A 26043-nucleotide genomic window follows, 5' to 3' on the forward strand; every position below is an offset into this window, starting at 1 on the left:
CGCAGCTACTCGGCGCCACCGGCACTCCGCCTTTATTGCCGCGTCACCGCGCGCGCGCCCGCCCGCCCGCCAATGGCCGCGCGTCCACCGCCGCCGTCAGCGCCGCCGTCAGGCCCGGAGAGCGAAGTCGAAGGGCTGGAAGTCGCGGCGGAAGGCGCGGGCCTGTGCTGCCTCCTCCGCCCGCTCCGCCGCACACTGCCGCCAGTCGGCACGCTGCGGAAGCGCCAGCAGCGCCTCGCTCGCCAGCACTTCCCTGCAAGCACAGCCGGCGTCACCGCCTACGTCACGCGCCGGGGCGTGCCGTCAGCGCCGCGCCCCGCGGGGCGGGGGGGGGGGGGGGGGGGGGGGGAGCGAGGAAAGGCGCTGACCTGCCGAAGTGCAAGGGGAAGCGGCCGCGGATGCGGTGGAAGAGCTTCTCCCCCGAGTCCAGCTCCACGTAGAAGTAGGGCATCCCCGGCTGCGCCACCTGCGGGGGGGGGAGAGGTGGGGAGAGGGGGGCCACAGCCCCCCCAGCCCTGCCCGCGGGCAAACAGCATGGCTCCGAATCAGAGAGGTATGTCTTTCAAGAGGAAACACGGCAAAACAAACCAGCCTACCCAGAGATACCAAACTGCGTTAGTGGCTGGTGTCCAATGCTAACTTCCAAGGGACGATGAAGCGATGGATTGCTCTCCGTTGGGATCATCAGTCGAGGATGCATACAGGGCCCTACCATAATGTTACTTGTGGTTTAATTCTGCAGTTATCACTAGAGTCATTAAATGAGCATGCCAGGCAGTTCTGATAATTCTTAACCGGAGCTAAGTCATCCTGTACTAATACAGCACATTTTCAGAGGAAGAAAAGCATGTGAAGAGACTATGTTCACATTTCTCAGCTGAGAAATCAGCCTCTAAGCTTGCCAACATGGGTATCAATAGCTACAGCAGCTTAGAAAGAGGCAAGCATGCACACAGGCTACTTCTGGCTTCTGCTGCAGATCAGGTCTCCCTGTGACCACTGAGTGCAAAGAAAAAAAAAAACCCATGTCACTACTGACTCATTTCTCTGGTATTACAGGAAGATTTCTTTCAAATTCTTGTCCAAGGGAACCTAAAACTACCTAGTGAGCAGCGGCACTGAGCGAGGGTTGGTGTTCAGTATCAGAAGGAATGAATTCAGCAAGCCCTACACATAGCTGGAATAATTTTCAGATAATCAACGCATCTGCTGTTCATGGGATCTTCACCCAGAGCAGAAAACAGCTGGCACGTCTCCAAATCCAGTCTACAATGGTCTGCCTTCAACAGCTTAACCCTACTGCACAAAGTGACCGCAGAGGGAAACAGCAGCCTAGACAGGTCAGAGGGAGAGTAAATAACAGGTGAGATCTTGTCTCATACTTGCGTGATATCCGAGTGCTCTGGGATTTCTAATAATTCAATCTGTTGTTCCTGTGCCTGTGCAATAAAGGACTCTTTAATGTCTTCAGAAGTACAGTGGTCCAATGGGATAGGAATCACCTGCAGAGGGAGGACAACATTTCCGTAAAAGAAAGAAAAGACAAGACAAACCACTTGCAGAAAGTGATCAATCCATCACTGGAGCTGGTAGGCTCCTCAGTAGCACTCAGCATCATCAAACAAGACAGGTGAGCGAGCACCTATCTCTACAGGTTTAAACTTATGAGATTTTTTTTTCTGTAGGAGCTGAGCAAAAAGCTGAACACTAAAAGCTTGAAAAAGTTCTCAGCCCAGCCTTCTCCTTTTTGATCTCTGTGGTAGTTTAAGGCCGCTCTGATACAGTTACAGATCTGCCAAATACAGAAACCACCACAATAAACCCCTAAATGATTGACACATAACAACAAAACAAACAAACAAGAAAAACAAATCAAAAGGGCTGGTACTGGTAGACAATGACCCGAGTTCTGCGTATATCTTTAGATTTTCAGCCTACTTCAGTTACAAATGCAAGTTTGCAAGTTTGTGTGCCAGTGTGAGCTGATCAGAGTCAGAGCAAGGTCTTGCAACTTATCTGAAAACCTTGTGGGGGCTTTTTAATCAGTTCCATCCAGGGAAGTTTTCCTCACCCACTCAACACAACCAACACTGTGCTGCTGTAACAGGAAGAATTAAATGACTGTGGCAGAACCCGCACACTGGTTTTATTTTTGTTCTGGCTTTATCTGTGGGGAGGACAACTTCACTCCATACTCTGGGAAGGAACAGAATAAAGCAGGAAGTTTGAAGGTGAGCTTTCTCTTTCAATTCATTTGCAGAGAAGTGCAAGTTGATGTTCTCCCACAGTGACCCTAAAACCGTACCTGTAACTGCAGATGCTGACTTCTATAGTTTCTTTCAAATAGGACATATCTCTTTCCCTTGCTTCTGAAAAATTCCTTTAGGGCAGACTTGTACTTGGTCACTTCTTCCACCACCTCTGAAGACAAGTCAACCACTGACTGATAGTGCCCAATAGGTAAAATCAAGACGTGATCAGGTAACAAGCCACCTTTGGCCAGGGCAAGATAGCACTAGAGTGAAACAATGCACACCAGTTACTCATGGCAAGCAACACCTACTTACCATGCTGTGGAAATTTACTCTCTGACTGCATTCTGAGTATCCCCCAGCCTAGTGACTCTGCCTCAGGAACAGGAAAGTCTTCTCCTCTGTGTCACTTACTAGGGATTGTATATTAGCAACTTATTAATTACTAGAGGAACGAAAAAGACAGGGACCGCTAAAGGACCGAACAAACAAACAAAAAAAATCTTTTGCATACCAGAGAATGCCTTGTCTACAGGAAAGCAGCTGAGTGAACTTTGCCACTGTGGCTAGAATTTTATATGACAAGAAAATCCACCTGAAAATTGCTGACAGCTTTTAAAATAAGCCCGTGGACAAACCCGTCCCTGTAGCAGTTTGAAGTGGACTATGCTATATAGGAGCAGTAGCTTTAAGCAAAGTGAATATTGAATTAATCTCCAAGATGTACTTCGAGATGATGACTTTAAAGCTATCTTATCTTCTGTTTAATCTATATATAACAAAACTGGAACGAGTCAGCCCAGGGAGATCTGGCATAACTCCAGACAGTGCGTCCTGCTGCCAAAGCAGGTCCCAGTTTACATGCTGGAAAGGTTCTGCCAGATGGTAATGTAAGCAGACCATGAGGGCTGGCACAGCAATAAGTGCCTTGGCACTGTAATTCAGCTCTGCTGCCGGAGCAAAACTGGGCCATGCTTCATTTTTTAAAAGACTTTAACTATATACTCATGTCTTTGTAGGGGAGATGCAAAGAAACTGAAAACAAAACCAAGAGTCAGCTTCAAATAAAGTTTGTTTGGCTTTTTTTTAAGATTTAAAAGCAGATATTGATATTTTATATTGCTGTGTCTCAGCACGATTCTGCTGTCATGTAGCAAAGAACGTACCACGGGTACTTACATGTGTGCCAATACTAACAACCAGGTGCTTCTCAACTTCTGGGCTGGCGAGGCAGAACCAGCAGGGCCCCATGGGTTGTGCTTTATTGGGAGAGGAAAGAGAAACAAGTGTTAGCACAAGGCTTATTTGTCATAACAAGGAACGGAGAAAGATCTGGAAGAGCTGTTATTTTCCAGCCACCCTTCCCAGTTGATAAAGTGCCAAAGATGTCAGAAGGACACAGCTCCTGGAAGCAGATCTGATCAGAGAACTGGTACCTCTGGGAAATTCCAGCAAGAGGGGAGGTGGCGGCAGCCACACCCTTGCTGACTGCCATTCTCATTGAGTGCTGTAACTAAATGAAAGAGCATTAATTCCTGGAATTTAGTGGTTACACCTCACTAATAAGAAAGGACCAGCAAATTTAAACAAACAAATCAAAATGAGGTAAAATTACTGCATAGGTATAGACAAGGACAGGTGCTCTCAATCACACTTGTCTGTTCTGGCCTATTCATCATGCTCAGAACACGTGGATTCACACCCAAATTGTGATACCTGAGCTAACCTTTAGTATAAGTTGATGGCATTCATAAGCTAGACCTCTCCTTAGGGTCAAACACTATATTCACATCCTCTTAAGGTTGTATAAGAGAATAGACAAGCAGCTTTGCAAATGCAATGAACATGATGGGACTCTCCCAAGAACTGCAGGAAACCAAAGATCCAGTTCTGGGATTCATTTCTGAGCAAAACAGTGAAATAAGGCTCTCTTCTCATGCCATCAAAATCCAGAACACTGGAAGTTATATGAATGTGCACAATGGCACACTACGTCCTACAGATGTGATGGGGTAAAACAAGAAAACCAACACACGTTCTTTGATCAAAGCTATGTCCATTACAGCCAGTTGTGCAGAGCAGCAATGACACCAGGCTTGTCGCAGCATAAAGTAATTTAGCCCGTAGAACTGTTATGTCTGAGGACTATGGAAAGGGTTTGGAAATCTAGTAAATAAAAACTGAACAGCTTTGTCTCATGTAACAAAGGTGACCAGACTTATCTACCAGAGGCATTTTTGAAGAATATCTTCTTACCTGCTGGCAGTGGGAATAGCTTTCACAGAAACAAAGGGGAGGCTGACACCTACATTTGCATTTTAAGCCCAAATTTCTTTATAACTAAGACCAACATTTCTAAAGACACATTCTTGCAATAACACTGTCACTGAGAAGTCATGATCCTTAAAATTGCATTTCCATTTCTTCAAGTCAGACAAACTGTAATGAGATTTACAGCACAGAAATACAGAGGTAACAGAAGGGCTTCCTCCATTCCCACTTCATTAATACTTCATGAACTCACAGCACAGAACGACTGAAGTGGTGTTTCAAGAACTCATCAGCACTGTGATCCAGTCTCTTGCAGACCCTCTGAACGGAAACATGCTGCTTTGGGAAACTTCCTGATGTCATGTTCCAAGGCCAGCCTAGTTCGGAGGGTAAACGGCCTCAGCCCAACTGCAGCCACCACAGATCCAACTAGCTTTTAAACTCTGCTTTTGACTTTTGTTTCACCTATTGATCATTTGTAGGAAACAAGGGACCCTTCATTTCTCTTTATTCCCACAGCATCTAGTACAATGATGGAGCACGCTGGCAAGCTGACATATATACAGCTCAACAGCTTGAGAAAAATGAGGGGTGAGATGGTCCAATACCTCACAGAAGCAGCTTAGGAAAAAAGCATCTGTATACTTACAGGGTTTTTTGACTTGCTTAGGTTGGGAGTTCCCTCTCTCTTTCCCATCTGAGGAACGTTTCTTTCCCTGATGTTTGTTCAAATCAAAGAAAAACTGACAAGCTTGTTCTTCCTGTTTAGAAAATGGAAACCAAAACCCATTATAACTGCATCACAGAGAGTCACAGTACATACAAGAATTTGCTTTTTCCTGAACAGGTGTGTAACCACCTTCAAAAAGCATCAACAGCAAAAGCATCAATATCTGGGAACAGAATGAACTGAGCTCTCCCAGTAACGCAGCAGACACTGCCTGCCTAGATATGCAGCCTCAGCCAGGGAGAAAATTCTGGGAAAGCTCCCCCAAATTGCTGCCTTCTGTTTAGCCTTATGGTGAACATACAACTCAGAGAGCCGTAACCTGGATAAAATCAAGGAATACTTTCGAGCCCTGGGGGAGCAAGTGAAAAACGTTGGTGCCCAGGTGATCTTCTCTTCCATTTTGCCAGTTCAAGGGAAGGGATCAGCCAGAAACAGGCACATAATATATATCAACTCCTGGCTACGTGGCTGGTGCCACCGTGGGGGGTTTGGCTTTTATGACAATGGGGTGTTCTTCAATGACGACAACATGCTAGGGAGGGATGGAATCCATCCGTCTAAAAGTGGTAAGGGAGTCTTCAGCAGTAGGCTGGCTAACTTGGTGAGGCGGGCTTTAAACTGAAGGACTTGGGGGTGGGATCTGTGGCAAAAATGCTCACACCAGCACGTCCAACGGGGGAGTAAGTCAGGCCAAGCAGTGTGGTGACAAAGGTTCCTTAGCTGTCTCCCAAGAGGTGAAACAGAGGAGTAATCACCTCAAGTGTATGTACACAAATGCACACAGTCTAGGTAACAAACAGGAAGAGCTGGAGCTCTGTGCCCACTCAGAAGGGTACAACATCATAGGAGTAACTGAAACATGGTGGGACACCTCAAATGACTGGGGGATTGTGATGCGTGGTTATAGGCTCTTTCGTAAGGACAGGCAAGGTAGAAGAGGTGGAGGAGTTGCACTCTACATTAAGGAACAACTTGAATGTATTGAAGTCAACTCTGGTGATGCGACTGCTCTATCAAATGCCTCTGGGTTAAAGTCAAAGGGGTCATATCCAAGCAGGACTTCACAGTGGGCATCTACTATCGACCTCCTAACCACGATGACAAAGATAACAAAGCGATATTTGGTGCACTAAAGCAAGCTTCTGGCCAACAGAACCTGGTCCTGATGGGTGACTTCAACCACCTAGACATCTGCTGGAAGAACAATACAGCAGCTTGCGTGTCATCCACCAAGTTCCTGGAATGCACAGAGGACTGTTTCCTGATACAAATGTTAGATGTGCCAACCAGGAAGGAGGCGCTGCTGGACTTGCTATTCACAAACCAAAAAAGCCTGCTTTGTAATATCTCGGTTAACGATAGCCTTGGCTGCAGTGACCACAATATTGTGGAGTTCGGGATCCTGCTGAGTGTGCTGAAGGTCAGCTCTAAGACAAGGGTTCTGGATTTTAGAAGAGCAAACTTCAGTTCTCTCAGGGCTCAGCTGGGAGGGATTCCATGGGAAGCTTCCATGGGAGACAAAGGAGCTAGTGAGTGCTGAGAGTTCTTCAAGAACTCTCTATTGGAAGCGCAAAGCCAATTCATCCCCTACAAAGGAAAGAGAAGCAAGCGGAGCAAGAGGCCCCCTTGGCTCAACCGTGACCTCCTGGGTCTACTCAAATCCAAAAGGGAAGCATACCAGAGATGGAGAAGTGGAGGATTATCCGTCGAGAGCTACAAAGGCATTCCCAGAGTGTGCAGATACACTTAGAAAAGCAAAAACCCAGCTTGAATTGAAACTGGCCATAGTTGTCAAAAATAACAAGAAGGGTTTCTTCAGACATGTCAACCACAAGCAGAAACAGAAGGAAAACATAGGCCGACTGTTAAACGGAAACGGAGAGTCAGTCACCAATGATGCTGAAAAGGCAGAGGTTCTCAACACTTTCTTCACCTCGGTCTTTACCAGCACTGTCAGGTCCCAGGCTTTGGGAATAAAATTTGCCAATTGAACCAAACACCGACCCACCCTCAGTGAAGGAAGAGTTAGTATATGAATTACTACAGGAGCTTGACCTCCACAAATCAATGGGCCCTGACGCCATCCACCCGAGGGTGTTGAGAGAGCTGGCTGATGTCATCGCAAGGCCCCTCTCCATAACCTTCGAGAAGTCATGGAGAACAGGGGATGTCCCAGAGGACTGAAGGAAGGCCAACGTTACCCCTATCTACAAGAAGGGCTTGTGGGAGGATCCAGGTAACTATAGACCCATCAGCCTTACTTCAATCCCTGGGAAAGTTATGGAACGAATCCTCCTGGGGCCATCACAAGTCAAATGAAGCACGTGATTGGGAAAGGCCAACATGGCTTCACTAAAGGCAGATCGTGCTTGACAAACCTGGTGGCCTTCTATGACAAAGTGACTTGCCTCGTTGACATGGGGAGGGCAGTGGACATTGTCTACCTGGACTTCTCCAAGGCCTTTGATACGGTCCCCCACAGTCTCCTCCTGGAGAAATTAATGCGTTATAGCCTAGACAAGTGGTCTGTGCAGTGGGCGGGGAACTGGCTGACAGGCCGCACCCAAAGGGTGGTGGTAAATAGCTCCTTTTCCAAGTGGTGACCTGTCACACGTGGAGTCCCCCAGGGACCAATATTGGGCCCAATGTTATTCAACATCTTTATAAGTGATCTGGATAACGGCATCAAGCGTAGCCTGATGAAGTTTGCAGATGACACCAAGTTGAGTGGGGAAGCAGACACTCCGGAAGGAAGGGCTGCTCTGCAGGGAGATCTGGATAGGCTGGAGGAGTGGGCCAGCAAGAACCTTACGAAGTTCAAGGACAAGTGTAACGTCACGCACCTGGGAAAACATAATCCGGGAGTGCAGCACAGACTGGGATCCACCTGGCTGCAGAGCAGCTCTCTGGAAAGGGACCTGGGGGTCCTGGTGGGCAGGAAGCTCAACATGAGCGAACAGTGGCTGCTGCAGCCAAGAAGGCCAACAGGATGCTGGGTTGCATCAAAAAGGGCATCGCCAGCAGAGAGAAAGAAGTCGTCATCCCGCTCTACTCAGCGCTTGTCAGGCCACACCTGGAGTGCTGTGTACAGTTCTGGTCCCCTCTGTACAAAAAGGATGTGGGCAGGCTGGAAGGGGTCCAGAGAAGGGCCACAAGGATGATCAGAGGACTGGGAAGCTGCCATACCAGGATAGGCTGGGAGAGCTGGGTTTGTTCAGCCTTGAGAAAAGGAGGCTCAGAGGGGATCTCATCACCACGTGCCAGTACTTAAGGGGCAGCTACAAAGAAGATGGAGACTCCCTTTTTACACGGAGTCCCATGGAGAGGACAAGGGGGAATGGACACAAGTTGCTCTTGGGGAGATTCCGATTGGACATTGGAGGAAAATCTTTCACACTGAGGACAGTCACCATTGGAATAATCTCCCCAGGGAAGTGGTTGACTTGGCCACGTTGGACACCTTCAAGAGTCGTCTGGACAGGGTGCTGGGCCATCTTGTTTAGACTGTGCTCTTCCTAGAAAGGTTGGACTAGATGATCCCTGAGGTCCCTTCCAACCTGTGATTCTGTCTTCCCTGCTGGTTCGTCTTGTGGCACTTGGGGACAGCCTGCTTCTGCGCCTTCAAGACTTCCTTCTTGAAGACAGCCCAGCCTTCCTGGACTCCTCTGCCCTTCTGGACTGCCTCCCAAGGGACTTTCCCAATCAGTGCCCTGAACAGGCCAAAGTCTGCCCTCCAGAAGTCCATGGTAGTGGTTCTGCTGACCCCTCTTTTTACTTTGCCAAGGATCGAGAACTCAATCATATAATGGTCGCTAAGCCCAAGACAGCCTCCGACCACCACATCTCCCACCAGCACTTCTGTTTGTGAACAGGAAGTCAAGCGAGGCACCTCCCCTGGTAGGTTCACTTACCAGCTGTGTGAGGAATTTATCTTCCACACACTCCAGGAACCTCCTAGACTGTTTCTTCTCTGCTGTGTTGTATTTCTAGCAGACATCTGGTAAACTGAAATCCCTCACTAGAACAAGGGCAACCGATAGTGATACTTCCTCCAGCTGCTTGTAGAACAGTTCATCTATGTCTTCATCCTGCTTGGGTGGTCTATAACAGACCCCCAGCAGGATATTGCCTTGTTGGCATTCCCCCTCATCCTTACCCATAAACACTTGACCTTATCATCAAAGTTGCTAAGCTCTACGCAATCAAAGCATTCCCTAATATACCGAACCACTGCACTTCCTCTCCTTCCTTGCCTATCCCTTCTGAAGAGCTGATAGCCATCCATTGCAGCACTCCAGTCATAAGAATCATCCCACTATGTCTCTGTGATGGCAACTAAGTCATAGCTGTCCCGCTGCATGATGGTTTCCAGCTCCTGTTTGTTGCCTATGCTGCATGCATTAGAATAGATGCACTTGAGCTGGGTTACTGGTTTCACCCGAACCCTGGCATGCTACCCCTAGGCTCCTTTCTGGTGGGGCTGGCTACATCCTCTCCCCCCTTCGAACCTAGTCTAAAGCCCTCTTGATAAGCCCCGCCAATTCATGTGCAAGAATCCTTTTCCCCCTTTGAGGTAGGTAAACTCCATCTGCCGCCAGCAGGCCCGGTGCCCTGTAAACCTCCCCATGCTCAAAAAAACCAAAACTGCATCGACGGCACCAGCCTCTGAGCCACATGTTAATCAGATGAGTCTTCGTGTTCATTTCAGTATTGTTCTTCCCTGCCACTGATGGGATTGAGGAAAACACTACCTGTGTTCCTGAACCTTCAACCAGTCGACCCAATGCCCTGAAGTCCCTTTTGATTTCTCTTGGGCTTCTCTCCACATCATCATCACTACCCACCTGCACAACTAATAGCAGATCGTAATCAGAGGGCCATACCAGACCAGGGAGTTTCCTAGTAATATGTCTGACCCACACCCTAGGGAGGCAGCAGACTTCCCTTTGAGATGGGTCTGGTTGGCCTATAAGGCCTTCCGTCCCCCTCAGAAGGGAATCACCTACAACTACCCTCCTTTTCTTCTTAACAGAGGTGGTCATAATGCGTGTGGCTGACCAACTCTCCCTAGGTAACCCCCGGACGGACCTTCACCTACATCCTCATTTGTCTTGCCCTCAAGTTCCAGAGCCCCGTATCTGTTGCGCAAAGGCAGCTGGGAATGTGAGGGAGGCTGGGAGGGGATTCACCTGCCACCCCGAGCAGGGACCTGGTTCCATTCCTCCCCATCTCTTAGGTTTCCTCCTTCTGCTTGGTGGTAAGAGGGTAGGGGATTCTCTGCTTCTTGTGGAGCCTCCATCCGCTGACTTGACCCCAGGGATGATAGGGTGCGGCTCCACCAATCTATCTCCCTTTCACACTCCCTGATGCTCCTTAAGCTTTCCACTTCCTCCTTCAGCTCTGCCACCAGGCAGAGTAGATCATCCACCTGGTCACACCACAAGCAGCTGTTGTCTCTGCTGCCCCCCAATGCAAGTGCCAGGCTCAGGCACTCCCTGCAGCCGGAGACCTGGACAGCTGCATGGTTGTGTGGGGGCTCCATCTGAGTTGCCTCGTTCCTTCTGGCAGCGGTTCTCAGGCAAGTGGAGACCATAGCTGGGGCCTCTCCTGGAGAGGGATGGTGACCACTAGCTGAGTTACTCGTTAAAGCCAGGAAGGGGACTGCACCCTGCCTGCACAAACTGCTGCACCATGCCCTGTTTGCCCGCCCTGTTGAAGTGCTCCTGGTCAATTGCAGTCCCTGGGGGCTGCTTTTGTACATGGGGGTTTTGCTGCCTTCTCTCTTGTCCTGCCCACGACGAGTCAGAGCTGCCTCACTCCTCCTTGCTCTGGGGGGGATGGGACCTACGGTACTCTCGCTCTCCCTGCGCTTTTGCCACTTTGGGAAGGATCCTGCGGTGCGACCCTCTGCTCCAGAACCCTTGATGGCTTTGCCTTAAAGTCCCCTTTAAGTACTGAAAGGCCACAATAAGGTCGCCCTGGACCCTTCTCTTCTCCAGGCTGAATAACCCCAACTCTCTCAGCCTGTCCTCAGAGAAGTGTTCCACCCCTCCGATCACTTTTGTGGCCTCGTCTGGACCCACTCCAACAGGTCCATGTCTTTCTTGCACTGGAGACCCCAGAGATGGATGTGGCACTGCAGGTGGTGTCTCACAAGGACAGAGTAGAGGGGCAGAATCACCTCCCTCAACCTGCTGACCACATTTCTTGTGATGCAGCCCAGGATACGGTTGGCTTAAGAAGTGGCAAACGGTAACTAGCTCCCATGCATTGCATCTATAGAATTTGGTTGATGCAAATAGTTTACATAGAACCCTGAAGTGTTTTGGACAGAAATAGTCCAAAGTTAGAGCCAAACACCCTGTAAGCTCCCTGAGCACAGAGACTAAAAAGAGAGTGCACACACGGGGAGAAAAAAGCGGTACCTCTGCACGCAGGGGTGCTTTGGTCTTCTGAGCCTCCTGCAATTTTCGGTACGGACTTTCAGTGACATCCTGTGGCTGTTTCACCAGCTCTGCTGGGTCCATCAAACTCATTGGCACAATGCTGAAAGCGTAGAGGTACTAGAACAAAACCAGAAAGCTCAAATGCAAGAAGCTTTTGCTGTGACTGCAACTCTGAAGAGGTCAGCTGTGAACTAAGCCACCCTGAAATAGTAACACACAACTTAGCACTGCAGGAACTTGACAAATCAGTGCCTAAGCTAAGGCAGGACATAAAAAACACACTCCCTGGGCTAGTCTCCCACCCAGTGCAACGAAGAGTTTATGGAGTGCTTCCAAGTGGCTCACTCCTTTCATTTTAAGAAAAGTTCTTTTTTAAAAGCAGCAGTGTATTCTTCCTCACCTGTTTCCAGGCAAGGTCCTGAAAAGTGTCCAGAACTCCTGGACCTTCTTCTGTTACCAGGCCTGACTCCTATGCTTTCTTAACCACTAACAACCTGTCCTTCTATACCAATATTCTGTAACTTTCTTACGGGGAGAACAGAAACAGGTAAAAACCAAAACAAAACAGAAACAAACACAAAAACCCAGCCCTCTCCCATCCCAGAAGTTCTTTTCAGTGATTTTTAAGGGGTGTTTGGGAATTCCGCTTCCATCTTAAATCAGGCCATGCAAACAGAAAATACATAAAGCAGCTGGGGAAGAGGAAGGAATGGCAGCTTTTTAACCACTTTCCTCTGCAGCTGCTTTCACAGCTACGTGTCATTTGACCAGGTACAGATCATCAGTGCCTCAGAACACATCTTGCAGCCCTTACCCTTCTGCCATAATGGGTCAATGGTATCTATTACTCAAGTGTGACAGATCCCTCCACTTCAGTCAAGCTTTTAAGTGATCAATGCTGTTCTCTAGCTAGCCAAAGCTGGGCTTACTGCCCTATTACTTGTACATGAGAAAACAAGAAAGATTAAAGAGTGTCAATACCTTTTTCTTGGTTGTATTGCCAACATCAGCAAGTGCAATAAACCTGCTCACATGCTGTGGTGTCTCCTGTAGCACTGTGTGATTTCTGTAAGGAAGCAAAACGTGATTGTACTGGCATATACAATATAGGAAAGGACACTGGGAAAACCACATCCTTCATGAAGCTACTCACAGATGGCATGTCAGCCACATAGAGGCTTTGGCCAAGAACAATAAGGCTTGAGGACAGACAGACTCATGAGATCTAACAGCAAACCGCTTCACAGACCAAAATGACATCTCATTACAGTCCAAATGTGGAGATGAGAGGACAATTCACTAGTCTGAAAAGAGCTACACCTTTAAAGTGTTTGCTGTGGAAAGGATAATAATCTTACCCAACGTTAACATGACAGCCTTAGTTTTATTTGTAGGTTGTTCTGACACCCATCTTACGTCACTACTCACATTTTATAAACAAAGTTATGACTGAAGCCACCAGTCTCTTCACCACATGAGAACTTTCCCACAATACATTTTCAGACATACACCCCTTAATTAGGCTGAACACTGTTTAAATGCAACTAAGGGAAACTAACTGGGCATCAGGTACTCAGCAATGTACTCGGACAAGTATTGTCAGCAATGGCACAGTTTTCAAGGCAGCAGGAATTTTGGTAGTAAGATGTATCTAAGAAACAATCTTGACCCTGTGTTGAGAGGCTGGATGACTTCATAAAACTATTTTAAAGTTGTCCTCCTGTGTTCTTTAAAAACTGAACTCTTATTAGTAAATAAATGAGATTTTACATGAGCTCACAAACCTGTAAGGAAGTCTTTCATAATAGGCCTTCTCCATGGCAGCAAAGTGGTACCTTGGTTTGAGATTTGCAGCTAGATCAGATACTAACTTGGAGCCACATTTCTTGGTATCTATTTCTCCCTACAAAATATAAAGCAAGTTTTATTTAAAAAAAAACACTGTCAGATTGCAGTGAAAGGAAACAGTTTTATACAGAACTGCATGCTAGAATTGTAGAGACTGACTACAGTGGTCACCATTCCCTGGAAGTGGAAAAAAAGTCAAAAGTGCTTGATCTCTTATCCCCATCCAGAGCCTACTAATTTATTCCATTTTGTATGCTCAGGGTTTGCACCCACTCGTTTCCTCAATCCAAGTTTGTAATATTTTCCTCATCTTTGTCTTGTGAAGCCAGGGCAGCACAGAGTGAATTTGGCAAACACCAACAGACATCAAAATCATTAAGGCAAGTTTTGGCCACATGCCCAGAGTGCCAAAGCTTTAGTGCATAAGTCAAATGAATAGGAAAACTCTGAGGTCTCCTTAGGAAGCAAAATTTTATCTCACCCCCATCGCTGAGAAGTCAGAGCAAAATAAAACTCAACCAAAGAGCAGACTTCAAACCATTTCCTTGCCTGAAGGCTCTTGTGCTGTCTTTTCCCCATTAGCCTTAGTCTGAGAAGTGAAGTAAGGAAGGAAAAGGGCAGGGGAAGAGAGGAGTTCAGAAATAGCCTATATCTGTTACCTTGTTATCTTTGGTAAAAGCACAGGGAAGGAGACTTTGACCTGGCAGGCATCTGCCACAGCCCTTCATTGTGGCAATGGGAAAAGCACTAACCCACCCTCAAGAAAGCAGTTTTCCCCTCTGTGCTGCCTCCTGCTGCCCTCATAGCAGGCATGGCAGAGAGGAACCCAGCAATATCTGCACTGAGGGCTGGCTGCTTCCAGCCCCACTCAAAATGGCCAGAACTACAAAGCATCTCAGGAAAAGGAAACCCTCAGACTTCTCCAGGGAGTCAATTCTTACCCAGGCAATTTAGCTCCTCACACCACTTCTCCTTAAAGAGAAACTTCAGGTGACAAAGAGCAAGAGATCTACTTGTTCATTCCTCAATCTCCGTGCTTTATTTGAGTGACGTAATTTCAGGGTCTCAGTGCACGAAGGAACCCCCAAGTCTTATTACTGAAATCCTCAGGTGATAAAACACACACTCCAACAAGATGCATATTTGAATATAATCACTATTAATATACTCCTCTGTTAATCCAAGTGAGTACATTCTCTGAAAATTCACGCTGAGGGAAGCCAAGTGTGGAATGATATGCTGAACTACTACAGAGAATCCCCATGGGAATTTCAAGACCTGAGTTTTCTTTTTAGGCCAGAATATCCCTACATGTTTCTCTCCAACTCGCTAGGCTAGTGGGGTTGTTTTTTGTAGGGAGGAGATGAAGGAGGGTTCTTTATGCTTTCAGACTGATGATCATATCTCTTTTTGGATTTCAGAAGATACTGAGAGGAAGCAAAAGCATACTTCTGCCATGGTATGTGGCCTTGCTCTCCAAGGTTTCAGATCACCTGAACTTACGACTGGAAAATCACTTCTGCTGAGGAACATCAACAACCGAAAATTGAACACAAACAAAACAACATCCTCAAAATCCAGACAGAGGAAGAACTAGGCGATTTAGTACATCTGACTGATACTTAAGAAAATAAACACCAAAACACTTAAGAAGTTTTGAAGGGGGGAGGAAGAATGACTTAATGTTGAAGATGCTTAGAGTGCAGTATTCTCCATCAGAGACTAGTGGCATCACTCCACAGCAACTGCAATTAAGTGAATTCAGAGCAACATCTGTAATCAGATGACAGCTATTGGCTCTGATTTTTCAGGCACAGGCAGATAAAACACCCTGAAGTTTCACAAATCCCCCTCCCCATTGGTCATTCTTCTCTGAAGAACCAGAACAACCGCTGTCCGCCTTCTCAAGTGCTCAGAGATGGCCCAAATTGACACAGCAAGCAGAAAGGCAATCCTTTGTTAAATCCCTCTGGAAACCCATTCCGGCAGAAAATGGAACACTTACCGCACTGTTGGCAAAAGTCCCCACATCTCTGGGCCAGGGGGATGTCAGCAGTATATCCACACCTCTGAAGTTTGGGGTTGATACCAAAGATGTTTTTAATTCTGTCACATCCTTTGCGCTAAAACTATAAGCAGGAGCTGGCTCATGCTGGGACTCGGTACCACTCAGGTATGCGATCTGCAGTCCAGAAGTACTACTGTAAAGACCTCGGCGGCCTGCATTAATACATAGGCATGCACTTGAGGTGTAGGCATTGCAAGTAATCTCTTAGTCGCATCATAGACAGAGGACCAAATTCAGCAGTTCTGCCTTACTTCTACTGAAACTATCCTTACAGACAGCTCATTTTCTAAGCCCATAAACTGCAGTAAAGACATGTTTTAGTGCAATGGCTCAAACTCGGCCTACAGTGAAGAAGCTGTTCAGACAACCCCCAGTCTTCTCTCCTCACTGCTATCTTGCTTCCCCCAAAATCAATCCATATCAAAAACTAGACACGAAGGCTGAGCAAAAAAAAGAAACCAACAAAAAGGCCAATTGCAAGTGCCTTTACTTGCTGTTTTTTGTCAGGTTGCATTCAAGAAAGAAACTAGTTTTTCCTTCTAGCTTTGCTACACCTTCATTACCTTTAAAGATGACACTTCTTACCTCTGCTACTCCAGTACAGCCTCAGAGCATACCAAAATCATACTTCAAGTAGGAAACCTTCCCTATACAAAGACAGGCGTGCTATGGGAACAATATATTCTCAAAGAACAGGCTCTTTCAACCACTATTCATTTTGTTTAGCAAGTTCAGTGTTGGAAAACAAAAGAAACAAAAAAAAAAAAGCAGGGTTCTCTTTCACATTTTACACAGCAAATTGTATCAGCCTTTCAATATAGAGTACAAATCCAGTCTAAACCCCAGAATAAAAAATGCCACCTTAAAATTTCCAGAAAAAGGAAGGGCTTTGAAGTGGGGAGATCAGAAAATGTTCATGGAAGCACCGCTAGGCAAATGCACATCCCTTATCACAAACCACCTGCAGCCTTACCTAAATAAGTGATGTTCTCAGCTAATTCGCAGCCACTGACATCTGGAAAATAGCTCACAGTCTCTTGGTCATTAGCGCCAAGCACATAGGTTGGAATTGGAGCTGGAGAGGAAAAACCACAGGCACTCAGTCTGCTTTAAATCAAGTACATTAGCACAAGTTCAGTCCGCTTTTAGTAGGAATTACTGCAGGTCCCATCCATTCCTACAGACCCTGACACCATTCCTTTGCAGTGTGCCGAGAAGCAATAAGCACAGAACAAGAAACCTTCCTCCAAAATAAGTCCCTGAGCCTGCTGTTTCCACAGGTGCATATAACAGCAGCAGAGAATAACCTCTGCTTTAACTACCACTCGCTTCACTGCCTACATAAGATCAGCTCCAAAATGATCCACAGCCCTAAAAACACAGGTCTTCTCTAGGGCAATGCTAAATAAATACCAGAGTACAGGGACACCTGGTGATTCAGTTTAAGCTGATCTAAATTCATATGGCTATCCAAAAACTGCAAGCTATTGATGTTTTACAGGAAAAGCTCAAGTTCATCAGCTCTTTGATTCACTTCGTGAACTTGCTGCATGACTTCACCTAGAACTGGTAGATATAATTTAAAAAAAGCAATGGGTAGTACCAGTTTTAGTTTCTTTATGGCTCAGGGATCTATAAAAATTGATTTCTCCAACAGCATAAGTCAAATCTCTTCAAGCTATTAGAAGTTAGAAAAAGCAACAACTGATGCCAGAGACACCTCCTGTAGATTTCCTGGCAGACCAGTACACTGGTAAGCTGGTCAACAGTTCACCTGATCAGCAGGTCCTAAGTTTTTCACAGAATAAAAGTCAGCAATAGTTTCCTATTTAAGAAGAGAGAGCAGCAGCAATACAGCAGCTCTGCTACATCTGCTGTTAGGCTGTTGCTTGAAGTTCCAGCTCTCACAGTCAGAAGATACAGGAGATTGCTTTCAATTGCAGAGCAGAGTTTGAAAACCTTATGGGTGGCTTAAAACCAAAACAAAGCAACATGAATCTTCTTTGTATCTGTGTGCGTATAGTTGAGTTTATAAGCTATGGATTTCTTCAACAGTTCAAAGGGTGAAGACAATTCAAGCGAGGATGAGCAAAAATGCATCAGTCCGGGAAATAATCTGCTGTTAACATCCACTCTTCTCCCTGCACACACAGGACAGCTTCCTTGTGGAACAAAGTTTAAACCATTAACAATTCTCCTTGTATTCTCATAGCAACAGCAACACAAGGCAGCATGCCTTATCATGGTAGGTCCTCAGCCACAAGCAGCAAACGGGACAGTTGAGATGCACAAACAAGCGGGCGATAACTGGGGAGTGATGCAGCAGCCAGGAGTCCCAGCTCCTTTCTGGCTTGCCTGACACCAGAGTAGCACTGAAAAGGAAAGAGGAACACTACAAATGCTTGTGAGGTAGCATCTCCCTTATAAGACAGGTGTAGAAAGAGGCAGAGAAAGGTTGAGAAAAACACAACTGCCCCACATGGCAGCATGCAGGCTAAAACTGTGAGGAAGCGATGGTAGGAACAGAAGTGGAGCCATAAGGCATCCAGGCAAGGAGAGAAGACCTTGATACCAATTAGCAGCATCCTGTGTCTCTCCTATGACTGCAAACAGCGCTGGCCAGATGACTCAGGTACAGGCCTCCGTACCCAAATCATAGGCAGGCCACTTCAGCACATGTGTCTTTGTGCTCTCAGTCCAAGAGTGTGGCAGAAATTAGTTTGGTTCTAAAACAAACCCATCTTTCCCTCCTGTGCGGAGTTTTCCTACTGGAGTATAACTGCTTTAACATTACACCATTAACCGCAACTTCTGAGTTCAAGAGAACACTGTGATGAGACAGTGAAGTGGGTTGTGAAGTAGCACAATCACCGGCATCTAGAGTGACAATGCCTTCCTTACCTTTCTTGGCCCCTGTGCGATACTCTGCCCATTCTGCCTCTGGAGTAGGGCCAAAAAAGTTCCCAACGCACAAAAGCATCTAAAAACATCAGATAAAGTGAGAGTTGCCATTTGACCAAAACCACAACGCACGCAACTTCTCCACTGATACGCTGCACCGTCACAACAGCATGACATGCATCACTTCGATAGCATTTTGTTTGGTACGGTAAAGAGGTTCCTCCGTGTTTCTCCACGTCTAGCATTAAACAGTTAATGGGTTTAAATAGGACAAAGGACAGTCACTCTCCAGCACTCTCTGCCCAGGGATTATGGCTCCTCCTGACTCTCTGGTGCTGGACCAGGAGTGCTGAGTGGGTACAAAGCCCCCTCCTCCACCACCTTCGGGCACTGAGCAGGAAGAGGAGTCATGGCTCCGGGCGACACGAGCGCAGCTCCGGACGGCGACGCCTGCCCGAGCACCCCCAGCGCAACCCACCCGCGAAGCACACCCAGCAGCTCCTCCCGTCACCCGGGCGGGTTCCCGCGCTCCTCCCGACCCACAGCGCAGCTGCAGGAACCCGACTAGGAGCGGCCCCACCGCCCCCGCCCGCAGCCCCGCGGGAATCGTAGCGCAGAGGGGGACCCCGCCCCCCCGAGCCTTACATCGAAGCGGCCGCTCTTGCCCTGGATGGCCCGCACACGCCCGAAGAGGGCCTCCAGCCGCCCCTCCACGTCGCCACACGCCAGCCTGCGGGACACAGCGCGTCAGCGGCGGCTACGGCCACGGCACCGCCGCGCCTCAGCGGCCTTCCCCCGTCCCCGCCGCGGCCGAGCCCCATCCCGTCCCGCCACACTCACACACGCAGCGGCGCGGCCGCCATCACGGAACTGCTCAACCCAGAGAGAGCGCCGCTGCTTCCGGGTGCGCCGCTCAAGACGCTCCGCCGCCGCTTCCGCGGAGGGTGGCGGTGTCCGGGCGAAAGCGGGCGGCGGCCGAGGACCGACCCGCCCGGGGCTGCTCCCGCCGCCGGCTGGCACTCACCAGGGCTGAGGTAGCTGCCTGGCGTCTGTGCGGGACCACCCTCTGCAGTGGGCAGAGCCTAGCCGCAGGAGCGGCTCCTGAGTCTGCGTGGATTTACCAAGGGTAAACCGGGCTTCCCGAGCCTGATCGCCACTGTAGTGAGGCGGCGGCATGAACCCGGTTGGCTGAGATACCTGCGGGTCGTGCTGCCATCCGGAGAGACCTCAGCAGGCTGGAGAATTGGGCTGAGAGGAATCTCAGCTAATGGAAATGCAGAGTCCTTTTATTGGTGGCACCTTTGGTGTGAGAGCAGTCCTTGGACGTTTTGAATTTTGGAGCCCAGGTTGGGCAAAAATGAGAGGCGGAGAAAAAGAGAATATTTGGATTTTTTAAGGGCTAGCAGGTGAGGATTGCCAGTATTGGTGTGCCTTTGAAAGGGCTACCAAGGTGCAATGAGGAGCAGCAATAGCTTTTCGTTGTGGCACCTTTGGTGTGGGAGAATCCACAGACGTTTTCAGTTTTGGACCCGGTCTGCGGCAAAAAAGAGAGGCAGAGAGGGGGAGAACGTTTAGGTTTTTGGGAGGCTAGGCAGGTGCAGAGCCCCAGTGTTGCTGGGTCTGTGAAAGGGCTGCCAAGGGCCGGTGAGGCCCAGCAATAGGTTTTAGTGGTGGCACCTTTGGTATGGGAGCAATCCTCAGACATCTTATATTTTGGAGCCCCTTGTAAGGGAGTAGAAATTTGTCTCAGCATTTTTGGCAGGCAAGTTTAACTACTGAAGCCTGATCACCACAGCACCTAAGTGGGGACTGTTTAGTCAGCCAGGGTAGCACTTTTAGTTCTACCCGACAGGAATGTGTGTCTTGTTGTCTCGGAGTACATGTCCGCTTCGAAGTGCCTGGGACCAGGGTTGACTCCAACATATGGGGGGCGTTCGTATCCTGTAGAACTTTCAAGCACCTTCTAGTGACAGTACTGGGCACGCACCCCACTGTGGAGTGGGAGGCGTGGGTATTGAAAACATCTATTGCCTCTGCAACAGGACCACCCTTTAGAAAGGGGAAACCAGCGGAGACCACGAGCAGCGTTCTGGAACATTCACCATCTACCAGATTCGAAGGTACAGCAGATCACACAGACAGATGGGCCAAGCACACAAATGTACAGACCACTGCAGATGCGTGGTGGTACGTATAGCAACACTTTCATGCTTGTTCTTGCACACTCTCTCTCTCTTTCCCTTTCTCACTTTTTCACTCTATGTTTCTCTCTGCCGTATTTATTGTTGGCCAAATAAAGTGACTTGGCACTTTGATTCCGTTTTGAATCTTAATTCTGTTCCCGAGAATGTAAAAGGAGACTGGCCATGATAACACATTCGAATCAGTCAGAAGTTAAGCCCAGCTGCCCCCAACCTCCCAGAATTACCTGAGGTCGGTTGGAAAGCAAGGGGGTTCAACCTCTGCCAAATTTTTCAACCGAACAGTGGATCATGACACCTATCTCTGCTGAAAATGAGAGGCAGAAGGAGAGAAGGTATGGATTTTTGGGAGGCTAGACAGGCGCAGAGCCCCAGTGTTGGTGTGTCTCTGAAAGTGCTACCAATGTATGGTGACACTCAGCAATAACTTCTAGCGTTGACAGATTTGTTGTGAGTGAAATGACTAGATGCTTGTAATTTCGTGATTGGCCTTTGTAAAGGGTTTGAGAGAATATTTTCAAAACAAGGAAACCTGGCAAGAGCACACCTGCAATGATACTGTGTCTGATAAAGTTTGTTACCCTATTGAGAAAGAAATAGCTTCAATTACCTGCATGTGTGCTGTGGGTGAATTTGACAGGTGCTTTCAATTTCTAGGTGGGTAATGAGAAGAGTGAGTGATGGTGCTGTGCACCCTAGGAAGCCTGGCAAGAGCAAAGCTGCAAGGAGGCTGTGGCTGAGAATGTTTGGCAAAGGTGTGGTGAGGAAAAGGAATAGCATTAAATCGTTGACCTTTGCTGTGGGAGCAATCCTGGGACACTGTGAATTTTGGAGGCCGCCTGCAGCAAAAATGAGAGTGGGACAAGGGAGAGAACATCTGGATTTTTGGGAGGCTGGGCAGGCGCAGAGCCCCAGTGTTGGTGTGTCTGTGCCAAGGGCTGCCAAGGGCCAGTGAGGCCCAGCAATAGCCTCTCTGCCTCTCACTTTTGCCCCATCTGGTCTCCAAAACTCATAACTTCAGATGATTGCTCCCACACCAAAGGGAGCATCACTAAAAGCTATCACGTTTTAAGTCTGCCACATAGATTTATCATGTGTGTCTGAAATATTAGAAGTTTATAGAAGGTCATCTTTTTGCGGCGGTGATTAAGGCAGCCTCAGTATTGCTGCCAAAGAGCAGTCTGATTACCCAGAGCCCTTTTCTGGGACCTGTTCCCTACACCTTATCGTTCTGAGGTATTTAAGAGTGGCTTTTCCGCGCATGCATCATCCTAGTTGTGGGTATATGGTTTTATCACAGGTGGTGGTGTGTGACTTCTCTGTGGATGCTATAGATTCTTCCTCGCTGCCCTATAGATCTTCTCATCCGGTGGTACCTCTGGGCCGGAAGTCAGTCGTCTTGGTGAGAATTTTCTTAGGTTTTGTTAGGATGTTGAGGCAGTTGTGGTCCAGGCTGTTGTTTAATAGCAAGGTGTTATAGGGCAACTCAGTTGAAGCGTTTCTCTTTGGTTTTGCAGGTTCTGTGCTGGCTGCCTTTGGAATTGGATGAGTGTTTGTGGTGAATTTTGTCGCAGAGTAGAGGCGTGTGGAGGTGGTTATTTCTTGCAGGCGCAATGGTCATTCTGTGTCTCTTGGTATCCTACGTAGGCGCCCCAAGCAACGACAAGAGTGGTGGCCGATTCTGGAATTGTTGTGGAGTACGGAGAGGAATGCTGTGGTATGCGTGAGGTGGGGAATGTTGCTGGAAGTGCCTGCGATGTGATGCTGACTGACAGCACTCTTCCACCTTGTTTTAGGTTGTGTGTGGGTTGGTTTTTTTCTGGCTGATGAAGAGGCACCTGGCAACTGCAGGATTTGTTCAGTGGACTGACTGTGTGTATTCTTGTCGAGGATGGATTGAGACTCCTCGCCCCCTGACAGCTAAGTTGAGGCAGGGGTGCTGGGGAGGGGGTCGGGGTAGGGTGGGGACAAGGTTGGCCATGGCAGGAAGGAATTTTAAAGATAGCCTAGGGGAGTGGGCTGTCCAGGAACTGGTCCCCTTTAGGCAGGTAAGGGGAGCAAGTTCCTCTTCAGCGTGATGCTAGTTTGTGCCGGGCAGGGCGGTTCCAGGCTGTGCGTGGTGTTGTGTAGTTTGTGTAGTCTGCGTTCAGTGTCTTAGACCTTTCTTGGGTCAGGATGTTCTCTTTGCTCTCAGGAGCACAGCGCTATCCCTAGGGGCTGGCAAGGTTCTAACTGTGGGGCTGGCGCCCATCGGGTGCTTCTTTTTTTTACGTTACAGTTTAAAGTGTGGGTCACTCTGGTGTTTGAGAAGTTTCTGGACAGTTATCTTCTGCGGTGTCGCTCCCAGATGCGTGAACAGCTCTGCTCCATCGCTGTCCGTTTTCAGGGAGTGTGATTTCTTCCCTGCATCCTTACATTCTTAGGTCTTGTAGCCGGACTTCTTGTGCCTCCTCCCTCTCAGTTTTGAGAGGAACTTCTTGTCACAGGCCCTGATGCTCTTCTAATTTTTTTTGGGTTGCATTAGGGCCTCCTCACATCACTGTCAGGGTTCCGCAGGTCTTATTGCTGGACGAGCTCTTCCGTCCAGTTGTCTCTGCGTTTGCCAAGAGTGTTCTCTCGCCTCAGAGGCACGCAGTTTGTAGTGTTTCTCATAGCATTGGTGTGTGCATTTGTGAGTTTGGCTCGGAGCCGCCTTGCTGGCCGTGTAGAGTCGGGTAGGTGGCACAGCGATGAGAGCTTAGGGTTCATCTGTTGCTATGCCAAGGCTGTTGGGGGAAAGGTCGTACCGTCATCTTGGATTGAGTGGCCCTCCTCAGCAGGCAAGGACCGTAATCACCGTGACGTTTTGTGGGCTCGGAGGCCGTGACCGTAGCTATCTGGGAGAGGCAGCTAGAGTTCAGCTGAGCAGATTACATCTGCAGGGTGTTCAAGCTTGTACGTGCGTAGGGCTTCATGTTTGATGTCATATGTTTGTTTTAATGGCAGGTTGTAGTTGGTGTTTAGGTAGTATTCCTATGTTGGAGTAGGAATACTGGAACGGTGAAGGTATTGCTGTGCAACCAGGTGACTTGTTCGGTACTGTTTTTGGAGATGCTGAGGGATAAGTTGTGCAGGGCAACGGAGGGGAACTGAGGGGACCGATTTAAGCGGGTGAGTTGGTGTGTGGTGTATATAGAGGGAAGATGTGCCTGATGGCTCTATGACTCCATTGCTCCTTTCATTTGTGTTTTGTTTTTGGACTTGAAGTAGCGTAGCAATGGGCAAAGCGTGATTGGGGCACCAGAGGCAAGTCGAGCAAGGCAAGTGGTGATTGGTGGGCTGAAGTAGCAGCTCTTTTGAGGTGTTGTGTTGCTGGTGAAGTTATAAGCAATGCGTGTTGTTTGGGTGTTACGGACAGCGGGCGAGCTGAACACGGCACCTGGAAGTGACGTAGGCCGGGTGGGAGGCTTCTGAGGGAAAGGAGTGCGAGACGGGGATCGGTGCAGGCAGGCTGTGGCATCGGGCAGCATCTCAGGAGGTGCCTTTTCGCTTGGCTTTTTGCAGGTGCCGCTGGCAGGCTCAGAGCAGCGCTGCCGCACGCCTATGAGAGGTCTGAGAAGGTGGGGCAGCGGCCAGCATCTGAGACCAGAGAATGCTGTGGTCCATCGTCGAGCTCTTCAGTTTTGTAGGTAACACGTGGGCTGTCTTTGGAACGGCGTATGAGCATTTGAAGTGAGCTGGGTGGTAATGAGGAAGTCACGGGGCGGTGATATCTCACGAGTGTAACGGTAGTTTACTGTGTGTTGATACGTTTGGTGCCACAAGTGATGACAGAAGCGGGGTGTGATGCTGGAATCTGTGCAGAGCAGGTGAGCGCTGCGTGTTCCTTTTGATGAGGGTGATGTTCTGGAAGAGTCGTGTGTTGACTGGTGTGATACTTATTGCTGGTCCTGTGTTTTTTTTTTTTTTTTTTAAGATGATGAAGAGGCACCTGGCAACTGCAAGAATATCCTGGTTAGCCAATGTGTTTTTTGTTGTGAAAGGATTCATAATCTGACCCATCTGAAAGCCCCACAGTGTGACTTTGGTTAGAAAGAGATTTTGAAAAAATGAGATTTCTTATTCAGTGAGGTTGCATTCTATGAACTTGCCATCAGAGTGCATCTTAGAGGTGATGTCTTTGTCAGTAGAATTCATCAGCACAAGACTTGCAAATGATTGATTTTTTTTTTTTAATCAATCTTCCTTGCGGAGATCCAAGCACAGCACGTATTCCAAATGTTGATGGCATTGGTAGTGTTTGCGTTCTCAGTTGTAACAGTCGAGATATCATAAAATACTGTTCCTTTGCATGCTTCGGTATAGCCAAACGCATTAGCATACCTGCCAGTCCTTTTTGTTAGCCTTATGTATTGCAACACTGGGGATTTGATTTGGTTGGGGTTTTTTTTTCCCCCAAAATAAAACCATATTGGGTATCTCCTCGCTCACTGATTTTTTTTTTTTTCTATCATAAATGAAACCTTAAAAAAAGCTAACATTGTCTGATTTACAAACTGACTTGTGTTGTTTCAGCTGTAACTGCCAAGCAGATGTAGAGTACGATATATTAGGTGTATTTAAGCAGTTAGGTATTTGTTGTAAATATTTAATGAGAGGCGACTGAATGTTTTGGGGGGCTTTTTTCCCCGCGATATTTTGAGGGAGTGTGCAGGGATGAATGTCACGGACATTCATGGGATATCCCATTGGTCAGTTTGGGTCAGCTGTCCTGGCTGTGTCTTTCCTTCATCATTTATATCTAAACAAGGAGTAGTTCTGTAGCAATCATGCTCTTTCAGTCTGAAGTGATCCTCCTGCAACAGCTTGTGCAGCTTTATAAACTGCTTCACATTCTTCCCTAAACTTACTAGTTATGGCCACATAAATATTTTGAAGACTTTCAGAAGTTTATTCTGTAACAATTCTATTTCAGAAGTAAACTCAAGGTGCACTTCAAAGGGGCACACAAGATATTCATTAGAACTTGTGAAATATTACCATGAAATCACAATGATAAAATTTGACTCTGTCCATCAGCAGTTCTCAACCATCTACATAGACAAGATTTCTTTTATTTTTTTTTTTTTCAAATCAAGGTTTCACATGATTTCAATCCCTGAAACAAAAGCTGCCTTATGGCATGCATAGTATAGACATCACCAGTGCTACGTGGAAGAGCTCTATCTCCTCTCCTCCTCCCTTCCAGAAGGCTATCAATATAAAACCCATTTATCTTTGTATTTTATATTTACCCTTTGCTGCATAGTCAGCTGTATATATTTAAAGTAATTCTCTGCTCAAAACC

At 47.7% G+C, this 26043-nt stretch overlaps 1 protein-coding gene and 1 non-coding gene across 3 annotated transcripts; both read right to left on the reverse strand.

Annotated features, from left to right (window-relative positions):
• Positions 1–16: 16 nt before the first annotated feature.
• Positions 17–19583, reverse strand: CWF19L1 (CWF19 like cell cycle control factor 1). Of its 2 annotated transcripts, XM_075109539.1 has the most exons (15): positions 19357–19502; positions 19162–19246; positions 18517–18595; positions 16589–16690; positions 15553–15767; positions 13484–13602; positions 12681–12765; positions 11679–11816; positions 7632–7742; positions 5173–5284; positions 3432–3511; positions 2306–2515; positions 1383–1502; positions 369–466; positions 17–253 (listed from the first exon to the last, which is right to left on the reverse strand). In XM_075109539.1, the coding sequence occupies exons 1-15, from the start codon at positions 19377–19379 to the stop codon at positions 109–111; spliced, it is 1722 nt and encodes a 573-aa protein (XP_074965640.1). In that variant the 5' UTR covers positions 19380–19502; the 3' UTR covers positions 17–108. The 2 variants fall into 2 exon arrangements, with proteins under 2 accessions (XP_074965640.1, XP_074965641.1); XM_075109540.1 differs by lacking the exon at positions 7632–7742 and having other exon boundaries at positions 19357–19583.
• On the reverse strand, positions 1678–1819 carry LOC142064634 (small nucleolar RNA SNORA12). The gene has a single exon (XR_012663176.1). It is a non-coding gene; the product is annotated as a small nucleolar RNA SNORA12 (small nucleolar RNA).
• Positions 19584–26043: the final 6460 nt, after the last annotated feature.

This window comes from Phalacrocorax aristotelis, chromosome 14 (genome assembly GCF_949628215.1).
Source record: "Phalacrocorax aristotelis chromosome 14, bGulAri2.1, whole genome shotgun sequence".
In the NCBI taxonomy this organism is placed as follows: Eukaryota; Metazoa; Chordata; class Aves; order Suliformes; family Phalacrocoracidae; genus Phalacrocorax; species Phalacrocorax aristotelis.

Excerpts from the sequence above, each read along its gene's own strand:
- CWF19L1 (XM_075109539.1), bottom strand. The coding sequence starts at position 19,379 with ATGGCGGCCGCGCCGCTGCGTGT. Across the intron at positions 19,247-19,356 it reads GCGGCCGCGCCGCTGCGTGT|GCTGGCGTGTGGCGACGTGG; the intron begins GTGAGTGTGGCG and ends TGTGTCCCGCAG. Across the intron at positions 15,768-16,588 it reads TGAGAACATCACTTATTTAG|GCCGCCGAGGTCTTTACAGT; the intron begins GTAAGGCTGCAG and ends GTATTAATGCAG.